Below are 12924 nucleotides of genomic sequence, written 5' to 3'. Positions count from 1 at the left end.
AGCAACATTCCAATACTACGTATGGCAAACCCCAGAGCAGAAGGCAAATAAACACCATCAATATTGCCAGAGTTAATCAGTATCCGTTCCATCTCACGGACCCATACCATGTAGTTAAGTTGAGTACACCACAGCCCAGTTCCAATGAATAACCATTACACGAACCCTTCATCCAAGATTTCAAGAACACTTCTCACTCGGTTGAACAAATTTTTTTTGGAAACAATAATAAGGCTTCTTACAGCTACATCTATCTCAATCCTACCGCTATCGTCAACTACCCAGCCAGCTAGTGTGGAGTTGGTGATAGATGGAGGTAGGAGTTGGGGGGAAGAAATGCAAAAAAGATAATGAGCCCAACCCGAATCGAACGGATAACCTTACGATCTGGAGTCGCTGTTGAAGTGGTTAGTGGGATGTTGGAACCATTATTTGATTCAGTGAAACTTACTACGCGCTACCAATTGCGCCATAGGCCCATTGGGGGTGCCTGATTCTTTCCTTTCTTGCCTTATGAGCGGTGGGGGTTTGGAGGGTAGATATCCCACATTTAGTGCTGGGTATATTTACTGTGTTTTTGGTGTCAACTATCATATTATTTGGACTTCGTTTTGTGTATTAGGGGTTAAGCAATATTCTTTATTATTCATGATAAGGTCTTCGGTTATTATTGTATGACATCGTGTTCGTGTTGCTCTATATTAGGCTATCCTTCTGCTGCCTCCATATATATTACGACCTACTGTTCAACGCGTACATTATATGAACCCAGTAAAAGTAGTAGCTGCTATATACACTCCATTAATATATGCCCGGGTAATTCTAATCCCCGCCATGATACATGTCTATCGTGATTCATTAGTCATACACATGGCCTCGGCCTGTCTACTCCCAAGCGCCAATACACTCTACTACCAGCAAGCCATCAATTCCCGTTGCCCAGGATCAGGGCCCGTGCCTGTTGAGGGTCCGTTCCGAGGACAGTAATTAGGTATTCGATGCTGCTACCGTTAGCCAGTGGTCTTTCACGGATCTATGGTATGTCTCACCTCGCTTCCGATGCAAGTCGGCGCTTCTCGTTCTGGAACTCTTGCTGACATGACTCCCAGGTCCCGGCTCGCTCCGTCGGTAGCACTGTCTTGACGCGCAGCTTGAACGTAGCGCTCACTGGTCGATGGTCGGATGCGCGGACTTCGTGTCGGCGGTATTCGAGTTGACGGACGCGGCCTAGTCCACGGTAGAGAACTCGGTCACACCATGCGGGTGCGCGCTTCTTATCGCTGGAGTCATACTCGTCGGTGCCGACGTCGTATTTGTATGTCGGTGCGAACGTGATGGGTGCCTCGTTGAAGGAACGCAGACGGAAGCCTGGGTTCTTGCGTCGCGAGGCCAGCAACTGGTCGCGTCCCAGTAGCTTGGTCAGATTGTTACTGCGGATGTCGTCGATGATCACGTTCCGTGGAATAGAGTCGATACGGTAATTGAGATCACCGTTCAGAATACAGATCTCGTGGTCCATGATCATCGAGCCATCGCCACCGCTCACGTAGTGGTTCGCGCGAGTTGCGAGACTAGTCTCCGCAGGAAGCGACTCCGCCTCGAGAATCGCCGCGATATCATTGTTGCGGTGTGCCGTCTGCGTCTGACCAGCTGCCAAGTGGCAGTTGATAAAGCAGAGGGAGCTGTCATCAAGGACAAAGCGGAGTATAAGTGCACCCTACAGCAATCAGCAATCAGCAACTGACGGCAACCAGAATAACTTGAGCCTACCTTGTTTCCATGCAACCCTCCCATACCGCGCTTAATCTCCGAAGCACCGATATTCTTGATCCGCTGGCGCTCCTTGTGCTTTACAAACACACACGTAAAGAGACCGATCAGATTCGCGCTATGCAGCAGCACATACGACTCCTCAAGCGGCATGCAGTCATTGATGCAGCGAGTTAGATGCTCCATCCACACCCTGTATTGACGACTCATGTGTTCCTTATCACCGTGCTCCTTCTTCTTACTCCCGAGGAGCAGACTCTCTGGACGAAATTAGCTATATCTCAACAAAGTTAGCGACATACGTACTGGCAGTGATCTTCTTATTCTCAAGGTCCACCAGCTCCTGGAAACCAAACACCAAAATCTCCGGCGGGTTCTCAGGATGGATCGCATCCTGGATAAAAGTGGATGTGCGCACGCTTCCAGGGGTAGAAGCACCGGCGTTCCAGGTCATGATTACTGCCTGAATTTCACGGAACTTGCAAAACTCCACGTCTCGGGCCTGCATCCTGGTTTCTAAGAGGTGTTAGCTCATATCAGTCGGACAATCGCAGCCACTTACCCAACCAATCATCCTCCAACATGCCGTCCCAAAGACGGATGCAGTTGTCGTCTCCCAGTGAAGTTACTTGCAGTCGGTTCATTGTCCACACGCTGCTGGAATCAAGCAAGAACCCGCTGACAGGGCTATCGTGAGCACGCCAATCCTTCTTTACCGTCCACGGATTTGTAGATGTGTCGTATACGTAGATCATGCCGGTCTTGTATGCGGCCCACAGATAGTCTCCCACAATACCCAGACAGTTAATCTTGTAGACACTGACATTGACAACAGACAGACAGGTGTAGTCGTGGGCTGAGTATACGGTCACCTTTCCATCTGCATGACCCAGATACACACGACCACCGTCTTTGGTGGTATAAGCGCCTGACGTTACATCCCCGGTATGCTGCAAGCCCAGTGGTCTGCTAAGAACCTTGAATGAAACATCATCGCGAGCATTCGGCTGATAGACGTGCACTTCCTTGCCGGAAGCCAGCCACAAAAGGTCTCCAACTACCATCGAAAACGTATGCCCGCGGGCAACCCGATCGTAGGGGTTGTGGTAACTGTACTGGAGGTTCGGCGTTCCAGTCTCGTCCGGAGGCCATACCAGCAGCCGACCCTCATCGTCGAGGGTCCACATTTCCTTCTTATGCCGCAAGATCTTGACAATCTCCCGTCGAGAGGGGTAAGACCGCGATGCGACAATGGACCGGGTTGCAATGTCAACTTCGTGCAGATCCCCGGAGTTCGTGCCCAACCATAAGCGCTGGCCTTCATCCTCCAGACCCAAACCTGGCTTAAAGGCAACCGACAGACATTTGACTGTCTCACCATGGCTAAGGCTCATAATCTGCTCTCCAGTCGTAAGATCCCAGACCCGTGTGATGTAGCCGGTCGTGCACACATGCTTCCCGCACACATCCATGAGACGCGTATCGTACCGCGTGTGAATCTCCTGAGGCCCAGACTTCAGCAGCGGTGGCCGTCTGTTTGCACTGGACGCATCTGGATAATCCGTGCGAGCAACTGGCGTTTCATCCGGAACCTGCTCATCCTCACTGGGAATAGGCCGAACTGCTTGACGTTCCACCACAGGCCGTTCTGGTATAGGACGCTCTGACATAGGCCTCTCTGGCATCGGGCGCTCCGGGACAGCTGGGGGCGGCACTGGCCTGGTCTCCCTGGAAATGGACGGCTGCCGCGATACGTGCGTCGGGGTTGGCAACTCATCTCGATAAAGGGGCCTAGTCTCCCTGGAAATAGATGGCTGTCGAGAGACATGCGTCGGAGTGGGTAGTTCGTCTCGATAAAGGGGCCGAGATTCGCGGTAGGGTGTCGGGGGAGGTAATGAGAACGCCGGGCTTTCCACCTGGTATGAATGTCGCGACGGTGATGGACCGCCCCTTCGTGCCAGAGATGGCTGTCGGGGAGGCAGTCCGGGGCGCTCCTGCGGATCATGCATCGGGGGCCTGTAGTTGGAGAGCGGTGCGGTTGCCAACGGCTCCGGCGCTACATAATGCCTGGGAGGAATCTGGACCATAAGCGGCTTCGTCTCCCGGGGAGGCTCCGGAATTGGCCGCCTCAGCGAAGACTCTCGGTGTACACCTGGCTGAGGAGCGGGGGACCTCTCCTCTAGTGACCGATGAGTCGGAAGACCAGGTACTGGACGGGCTGGCGAGCGCCGGGAGGGCGACCGCGGAATTGGTACCGCTCTGGTATTGGGTTGCTGTTTTGGTGACGCTTTCTCGGGACTGCTCGGGGGAGTGCTGAACGGCGATACGCGGTCTTCCGAGGAGGCACGTTCAATCTGTGGAGCAAGAGAGCTGGCTTCGTGGTGTGACAATGCCGCCGGTTTGGCGGGGATCTTGGGCTTCTCCGCCCGGTTAGCAGGCGGGGGAAGGGAAACGCTCTTGCCTTTGCGTTCCGATGGACTCTCGCGTCCATTTGCCAGGGAACCTGATGTGCCTGGCGACAAACGATCCGCCTTACTTTCTGTAGGAAAAGACGCAGAGACGGGGGTGGTTGGTCGATGAGCAGGAGGAATCCCTTGCGGTATGGTAGGCAGCGATTCGCGGGAAGCGTTCGGCGGGGTGCGAGACGAGCTGATTTCCTCCTCATGGTCTGCTCCAAAACCGCGCGGCGGAGACCGTGGTGAATCGACCGTCAGAGTCGGTGCCAACTGCGGCGACGAGTGGAGGTTCATCGACATGGGTCTGTTCTGTCGTCTGCCCGGGGAAATCCCGGGGGATTCAGAGTGCGGGGCTAGACCATTGCCATGTACGATACTGTGACTCCTCTCCACCTCAGGCACTGAGCCCCAGGGAGACCGTGGACGTGGTAGATCAAGAGAGGCTCTGTTGGAGCGGATATCATCACCATATTCGGGGGTTCTCAGAAAGGACGGCGGATCGCGTGAACCGTTTGTAGCAGCGGATGGAGCCCGACGATGCGAAAGATTCTCGAAATGGGAAAGCAGGGAAGACACCGGTCTCTAGAGAAGCCAGTGGATTAGTATAAAGCTCCAGAACAGCGGGGGGTATAGCCGGCGCAAACGTACAATCGGAGCATTATCCGTGGCGTCCTTTTGCTTGCCGTTTCCCTCCATGGCCACAACAGCGAATCCAACAAACAGGCCGAGAAAAGGAATGGATCATAGGCTCCGCCAATTGCGATGAATACAGACAACCACTGGGGAGAGGCTAAGAAATGGCACAGTAAATTTAATGGCCAGACTGGATAAGATAACGGGTGGCAGGGAGTTGAGCCGGGAGTGACGATTGTGGCGGAGCTCCAGTTTAGGCGGAAGGAATTCAGAAGCAGTAGAGACAACAAGACGCCGTGCAGGGATAGGAAGGGTCTAGATCAGGAGATCCTACTCTGCGGAGGACGTGGAGAATGGCCCGGACAATATCAGGTGAAAATCGGAGCGATGGGAGGAATTGAGCAGTGAATGTGTGGAGAGAGAGGGGGGGAAGGACGGAGGAAGGGAGGGATCCAAAGAGTGGGGAGGAAGAGTAGGAGGAAGAGTAGAAAGGGAAGACAAGAAGAGGATGGGCGGGAAGAGAGGGATGGAGATGAAGTCACCCAAACCGACAAGAGGAAGTTGAGGAGTAAAGTAAGTAGTAGGGAAGGAAAAGGAAAGGAAAGGGGAGAGAGAGAGAAGAAACCCAGCGAGGCGAGGCGATGATCGACCCGCGCGTGATATGCATTGATGGAGGGAGAGAGGAATGAATGAATGGATGGATGGATCCATCCATCCATCAATCGTTCTTTATTTTTAGCCTCCCCCCGACCTGAACCACTGCATACTTTACTCCAACTTCCCACCACATTCAAGACATCTTTGTGTCTTTTTGAAACTTGTCTATATTTACTCTTCTCTCCTTCTATACCCAAATCCCCCCCGTGTACAAACTTTAGAAAATGTGGTATGAACCATACCCCTCACCTCCCATCCTCTCTCTACTCACCAGCTTGAACCCCAACTCACCAATAATCCTCAAAAATCCAGTAAACACATCCTGAACGCTCAAGTGGCCATCCGCTCTCCCTGCTGTAAGCCCTCATCCCTCCCTCTAACCCCCTTTCTCCTCAAACCTCAAATCTAATTATTCCCCGTGTATCCGTGACAGGCAAAAAATGGTTCGACTGCGCCGAATGCCACCAAGAACAAGAATCGCACTCGCTCACCAAAACCACTGAAATGGTATACTTTTACTACCTTACCTTACCTACCACAAACCCTCAATCACCAACCAAATGAATTCCCAAAATTCTAGGTCTTCGCCTGCAAGAAATGCAAGAAATGTTTCCGGAAAGACGCGACGGAGTTTGATGAGAGGTGCGTCCGGTCGTCGTCACCCGCCCCCACACCTGCTGCCCTTAGTTACTGGGATGATAAACCGGAGGGGCTGGCCCATATCTATAAAAAGAGAGAGAGGAAGATAAAGGGGGAGGGGTAGAAGGAGGTTACGAATGGTTGAATTGACTAGTTGACACCTATTTTATCTGGATTTTAGTGACGAGTACTGCCCGCACTGCGATAACCATTTCGTGATTGACGCTGTGACGCCGACGCCCACGTTGCAGGTCGAGGGTGAGGATGCGAGAATCGATGCCAGGTGAGTGCCCCCCTATACCCGTCTATTCTGTGTTGGGATAACTGACGATATTCCTTCGTGTAGAATGCTCAAAGACGACCGTGTTCGCGGACACCAGGAACGCTCCATCTTCAACTTCAAGGATATTTCCGATCGCTTGGGTTAGACGCCAGTCCCCGAAACCATGGGTGGATGAACGAGATTTACGAAATTATGCATACACACTACTACACTTTACCTACATAATCCCTGTATATCACCTGGAACCTAGAGCTTCATATAGATCCGGAGCACATCTGCATTACAGTATAACGGAGTTTATTTTCGTGAAAAAGGACGTAACGCTTCTTGCAAGATCCCTAGACAATTAACCGGATAGAAAGCACACCCCGCAACGAGAGTCTCATCGTTGCTGATTCGACGTAGCCTCTACTTGAACGGCATGGCATCCACCTTACTCCCGGCTCTCGCTGCCCTCGCCGCCACCAGGCCGTGTTAGGATAGCAGCCGTCGTGGTGCCACCGCGACCCGTCTTCTTCTTAGCCGCCTCCTCCTGCTTCTCCGTCTCTATGCTCTTAATGTACGCCTCGATCTGGTCATCCGGGAGCATCTCAATCGTCTGCCCAGGCGACATGATAGCCACCTCGATGTTCTTCGCACCAGTCTGCACAACCTCCAACAGCGACTTGATGGTGAGCTGGATAGTCTGTTCGCGGTCCATCTCATCCTGGTGGTTGCGTTCGAGGAATTCGCGCACAGTCTTGCTGGAGCGTCCGATAGCATTTGCTTTCCTAATAGCCCGAAACCATCAGTCAGCTTCAACCCATCCCTACATCATCAACACAAATCATAGGAGGAACACCCACCAAGCGGAATAAATCCCCGAAGGCTCAGTCTGATATAACCGGGGCGTCTTATCATTGGGGTCGAAACCCACGACCAGGGTACTGATACCAAAGGGTCTAACACCACCACTCTGCGTGTACCGCTGCTGCACACTAGCAATGTACTTCGTAATGTATTCGATAGTGACGGGGTCCTCAACGGTCAGACGGTGGGACTGAGCTTCTAGACGGGCTTTGTCGATAAGAATGCGGGCGTCGGCGTTCAGACCGGCGAAAGCCAGGACGGCGTGGTTATCCACCATGGCGATCTTGGACGGTGTGATGCGGGTATCTTGGAGCTTCAGTGCGGAGCGCTTCTCGCAGCCGAGAACGACCACGTCCTTGCCTTTTACTCCGACGGCGCAGGTTCCTGGATAGATACAAAAGGAGAGAATAGGTGAGTTATGATGTGATTGATGGATGGGAGGATTCCCTTGGGGTCGGAGGGGCTGGACGTACCTCGCTTGACGGCCTCCATGGCGTATTCCACCTGGAAGACGTGCCCGTCGGGGCTGAGGGCGGGTTAGGATGTGTTTGCTAGAGCTTCATGAAGCTAGAAATTCATACCTGAAGACTGCGAAGAGGTTAGAATGGGGAATCCCTTCATCAACCAGGCCCGTAGCCAAGGTAGTAGCTAGCTTGTCTTACCTGAAAGAGCTCGGTCATATCCAGACATTATGGGCAGTAGGCAAGATTAAGGGTTTCTGAGAGAAAGGAGACTGGAATGAAGTTCACGGGAGGAAGTAGGAGGTCAAATAGATACAATTCGGAGTCTTGGGTCGTAGAATGCTGGGGTCCGGTGTCCGGCTGGGCGATGACAGATGGAGGTGGACGCGAGGCCCGCCGCTGCCTTGAGAGCTCCCAAGCGCTTGGCGCGCGGCTAGCCGCCATGACGCTCTCCCTCCTGCTGGTTCTCCCCGACCATCCTACTACTGGTACAACTCTTGCCTCCAGTGCTTGCATATTCCACGCAGTAGACAGTAGCCACTTAGAAATGGCCACAACAGGAAACTATAAGAAAATACTTCTCTAATGGTACCATGGAATCAACCTAGCACAGAACTAATCACCCACCAATCGATCATGACGACCAATGCATAAATATCAACAGGCTCGATAAAAAGAGAATTCTCATATAGTTGATCTACACCCCAATCGCCCATGACTCCCTGCCTAGCTGAGATCGGACCATGCTGTACATCACACGCTGAAAGGCGATACGAGAGAATGCAGGCATCGGGCTAGTCAAACCAATAATCACGTCTCGACTTTTGAAGGAGGGAACGACAAAACCCGCAGGGAAAGCATATGTAAACACAAGACGAGAACAGTATAAGTAATATGAAGAACAGTACAAGAATTATGGACACTCAGAACAATCTTGTCGCACGCACGACTCCCAATCCATGTGCCTCGCAGATGTCCCAAATCCGTCGTAGCTGGTTGAAATTTTGCTGGCTCAAAAGGAATACCCCAACACCCCCAACAGAGTCCGTTCCATTGTATCCCAACCATGATCAATACCGTGATTCTCCAATGATCCCTATTGTCGAAGCGCGCAGATGAACTCGGAAAGCCAACAAATAAAAAAAAGAAAAAAAAAGACAATATCTAGAATGCAATGCCATGCTCGAGCCCTTCCTCGCCAGCGCCGCGGCTAGCCGGACAGGAGTTCCTCCCCTCCGCCGGAGGAAGTATGCGCCCATGACGAGAGAAATGCGCGAAGCCCATGCCGCTCCAAGAAGGAAAGAAAAAAAGAAATGAGAACCAACAACAAACGCGAAACGATGATCCAGCAGGTGGTGAAGAAGCGCATAGGACCGCCTGGGCCCACCTGCCCGGGCGGTCTTCTTCTATACCCTCAAACATCGCTTGCAAAGACACAATAGTAAGACATACCGAAAATGGTCTGACGTCAAATCTGCGAGACCAGGCAAAAACAGAAAGGACCAAATCGGACGAAACGACGACACGCTACCGGCCTGCTCCTCCCAACCTAATGCACCAGAACTGCAGAATTCCTTATACAAATGCGCATCAACGGAATACCAACCGTCACATATACCAACATATCCAGACCACCATATGGACAAAAAACCGTGAGGGAGAACCGTCGTAGAAAACAAATCTCTAATGTCCCCGGCTGAAACAACATTGCTGTTTCATAACTTTTTACGCGGGGGACTTGTTCGCACTGGCGCCGTTGCGACGAGAGTGGGCATCTTCACCCACAGTCAAACCTCCCAAGCCCGTCGAGAGGAAGGCAAACGGATCGCTCGAGCCATCATTGCCGTAGAAGGCACCGTTGGACGCACTGGTCGACGAGTTGTGATCAGCCCCCGTGAAGGCAGCCTGGGCGGCCGGGTTGGCGAACGAGGCCGCGGAATGGGAAGCATTCGCGGAGCCATAACCAGCGTTCATCTGACCCATAGGGGGGTATGCGGCCGGGGCGCTTCCCAAGCCCGAAGGCAAGGCAGCATAGTTGTTGGGGGGCGCGGCAAACTGTTGACCAAAGCCGCCAAAGCTACCAGTGCTAGCCGCGAAGGGACCAGGAGCCGGGGTGCTGGTCATGGAGTTCGGGCCCATGCCAAAGCTCGAGGGAGGATCCATCGGGGACGGGAAAGCGGAGTCGGCCACAACTGCTGCTCCAGACCGAGGGGCCCCGCAACGCAGGCAATTGATGTTCTTGGCGAAGTTGTGGTAACCGCAGCCCTCGGAGCCACACTTCCAGTCACCAGCACGGAAAGGCACCACACCGCCGTTGCCGCCCATGCCGCGGGAATGGCCCATTCCGTGGCCGTGGCCCATGTGAGGAGGCATCATGGACGGGGGGCCGTAGCCGTAGCCGTATCCCATCGGATCGGGGGCAGCGGCCATAGCCGGGAACGAGCAGCGGAAGCATGCAGTACGGCGCTGGAAGTTCGAGAATCCACATGAGGGGCAAGTCCAGTCGCCAGGACGAGGGCGGTTCTTGGAGGGAGGGAAAGGCGTCAGGATCTCCGCGGCACGGTCCAGGACACGGCTGGAGGAAGGAGACACCTCGATGGCCTTTTCGTTCAGAGCACGGCCGTTCATGCAAAGGCTCTCGGCAGCCTGCGTGGAAACAAATTAGATGTCTGATCTAAGGTCTGAGGATAGTGAAAGACAGTAAGCCAGTTCATACCTCTTCGTGGGACGAGAAGACCGCAAAGCCGGTGCCGGTAGGCTTGTGCTGATCCGGGGTGCGGAGGGTCCAGAACGCGATCGGACGACCGCCAAACTGAGTGAACCAGCTCTCCAGCTCGGACTGGGTGGTGTCGTGGGGGAGTCCGCTCAGATGAAGAACCTTGCTGCGCTCGGCCAGGAAGGCACGAACGTCCGCTCTGGCATCCATGGGGCGGGTGAGAATCTCGGGGTGCTCATGCGGGGGCTGAGACTTCCGGATCAAGCCGCGCAGCACTCTGGCCAAGGTGATAGCCTCCTCCATGGCGCGACGGGGAGAGGCGGGAGCCAAGGCCTGCAGGTGGAAGGGAAGGTTGTGCTTGATGGGAGCGGAAGACTGAACGGGCTCGACCTCGAGGGCGGCGCAGATGTTGGAGAGAGAGCTGGGGCCGAAGGGCAGAGACTCGGGGTGGTGAGTCTGCCATCGCTGGTATTCGGTGCGGAGGTCGAATGTCCGGGAGTGCTGAAGGTATGCCGGAAGCACGACTGCCTTGTCCCGGGCCTCACGGGGCAGCTGCACACGAAGATCCCATGAATCCAACGTCACGAAGGCGAACTCCAGGTTCTTGCTGATGAGGTGTTCCTGGGCGAAAGCGTCGAAGCGGTTGATGGCGTCGCGGAAGGTGCCTGCCGAGCGGACGTGTTCCCATGTCAGAGTCGTCAAGCTCGCTTTCAAAGACCGTCAGCCATTGAACCAAGGGACGGATGGATGCGGAGGGACGGAGTGAGGTACGAGAGAAGGAGAGGAAGGCATTGTTGGGTGATTGGGTAGGCTGCGTTCGAATGGGGTGCACTTACTGCAAAGAGGCGTGATGGGGGTGTTGACGGGCTTGACAAGAACGCTCTCATGGTGCAACTAAGCCGACGAAGAAAACAGTGTCAGCAAATAGTACATCATGGAGGATTCTCTTGTTGGGGGGTATGAGTGGTCTCGGTTGATGAAGGAAGCACGGCAGATAAGCATCCGAGAGGGGGAGAATTTGTCAAGGAGGAGGGGGAGAAAAGGCTGGGGCAATGAATGGATGAACGAGAGATAATAAAATAATCAAGCCGACGTACCTCCTCGCAGGTTTTGGTATCCAACAAGATCCACCCCAACTCAATCACTTCAGCAGAGTCCTTAGTGACGTAGACTCCATGTTCGTCGCAGGTGGTCGCAACGTGGATAACAATGTAGCGATCCAGCTTGGGGGTGGGTGCTGAAACGGCCATCGCTCACGGTTGTTGTCTAGACGTTGGCTGAATCTCACGGCCAACGGAGCGGGCAGGGGAGGGTGGAGGAGGGAGGGAGGAGGGAGGAGGGAGGAAAAGGGACGGGTCGGAGAAAGGAAAAAAACGTGTCTGCAGGCACAGCAGGCGACACGAATTCACGACCGGGAGGGAGAAGGAGGGGGTAAAAGACCGCCGTGAAGAGAAGAAAAGAAAAAAGATCACGGGGGGGAGGGAAAGGAAGGAAGAAAGAGGAGAGCACGGAGGAGGGGGAGGGAGGAGAAGGAGGAGGAGGAGAAAGCAGAAGATCGAAAGGGAAGAAGGGAAGGAAGGAAAAAGAAAGTCCCCAGGCCAGGATGGGAAAGCAGGACAAGTTCGCTTTTCTGGTGGTGGAGCGTCGAGATTAAAAGAAAAGTTTCGGCTTCGAGGGGATCCTGGCCCAACTGGACGGCGTCTACGGGTCAACCCCGACTGGTTTAGTGATTGATTATATATGGGAATTATCGAAAAGAATTGGAATCAATTCCTTTCCAGATCTACTACACAAAGTCCGAACTTCACAGCCTTTTTTTTTTTTTTTTTTGGTGGTGGGAATTCGGAACAATCGAATTAGATTTTACTATCTGGTTTCCTCTCCTGAGAATTTCCACGGGGGAGAGAGAAAGAGAGAGGATACACTACTTACTTACTACTAACTTGATCGATACATCCCACGACTGACCGTTTACCGTAATTGTATGACAGGTCTGGTACAACAGCCTTTCTCAGTTGTCTCCCTAGCAGTATAATCAGTCATTGCTGCTATTTATTCTTTCACTTCTCCCCCAAGGTGTCTATCTGTATCTGTATCTGTCGGTCTGGTCAGAATACAACTAACCATGACACCGCTGCAGAGAATAATAATTGATTCATGTTGGTTAATTGACACACATAAGACACACACACATACTTACATACATACACACACATCCGACATTCGTCATACTTTACCAACAACACATTGAACACGACGGAACAGTCTAAAATACTACTTATTAATATTACTACTACGACAATCACCTGTCAAATCAACGAACCATCCCGATCACCGTGAACCCCCCAGAGCCAATGATAAAACATCTCACACCCCCATTGAATCGTGTCTCTGGAATGTCGGATCATCCCCCAGGCTCTCTCTCCTTCTTCTCCTCCCTTCATGAAACAACTATATATA

General features: G+C 53.0%; 4 protein-coding genes and 1 non-coding gene across 5 annotated transcripts; 1 reads left to right on the top strand and 4 right to left on the bottom strand.

The window, feature by feature from the left end:
• Positions 1 to 351: 351 nt before the first annotated feature.
• Positions 352 to 479, bottom strand: AtWU_t118. The gene has a single exon. It is a non-coding gene (tRNA).
• A 446-nt stretch (positions 480 to 925) lies between these two features.
• On the bottom strand, positions 926 to 4922 carry AtWU_04625 (putative inositol polyphosphate phosphatase; the record flags this gene model as incomplete). The annotated part of the gene is made up of 6 exons (XM_035499736.1): positions 926 to 1001; positions 1050 to 1717; positions 1771 to 2030; positions 2077 to 2286; positions 2333 to 4808; positions 4875 to 4922. The coding sequence occupies 6 exons, from the start codon at positions 4920 to 4922 to the stop codon at positions 926 to 928; spliced, it is 3738 nt and encodes a 1245-aa protein (XP_035355629.1).
• Positions 4923 to 5740: 818 nt separating this feature from the next.
• AtWU_04624 (CHY zinc finger protein) lies at positions 5741 to 6583 on the top strand (the record flags this gene model as incomplete). Its single annotated transcript, XM_035499735.1, has 6 exons — positions 5741 to 5745; positions 5829 to 5872; positions 5950 to 6023; positions 6097 to 6158; positions 6337 to 6438; positions 6502 to 6583. The coding sequence occupies 6 exons, from the start codon at positions 5741 to 5743 to the stop codon at positions 6581 to 6583; spliced, it is 369 nt and encodes a 122-aa protein (XP_035355628.1).
• A 288-nt stretch (positions 6584 to 6871) lies between these two features.
• pre6 (proteasome core particle subunit alpha 4) lies at positions 6872 to 7977 on the bottom strand (the record flags this gene model as incomplete). The annotated part of the gene is made up of 5 exons (XM_035499734.1): positions 6872 to 7208; positions 7284 to 7671; positions 7761 to 7813; positions 7869 to 7875; positions 7950 to 7977. 5 exons carry the CDS (start codon positions 7975 to 7977, stop codon positions 6872 to 6874), a joined length of 813 nt encoding a protein of 270 aa, XP_035355627.1.
• Positions 7978 to 9473: 1496 nt separating this feature from the next.
• AtWU_04622 (putative RNA binding protein (Arp)) lies at positions 9474 to 11714 on the bottom strand (the record flags this gene model as incomplete). The annotated part of the gene is made up of 4 exons (XM_035499733.1): positions 9474 to 10394; positions 10465 to 11171; positions 11301 to 11358; positions 11562 to 11714. 4 exons carry the CDS (start codon positions 11712 to 11714, stop codon positions 9474 to 9476), a joined length of 1839 nt encoding a protein of 612 aa, XP_035355626.1.
• Positions 11715 to 12924: the final 1210 nt, after the last annotated feature.

This window comes from Aspergillus tubingensis (genome assembly GCF_013340325.1).
Source record: "Aspergillus tubingensis WU-2223L DNA, scaffold_6, whole genome shotgun sequence".
NCBI classification, from domain to species: Eukaryota; Fungi; Ascomycota; class Eurotiomycetes; order Eurotiales; family Aspergillaceae; genus Aspergillus; species Aspergillus tubingensis.
Note: the sequence above shows the minus strand (reverse complement) of the source record. Positions and strands in the feature narration are given on the sequence as shown.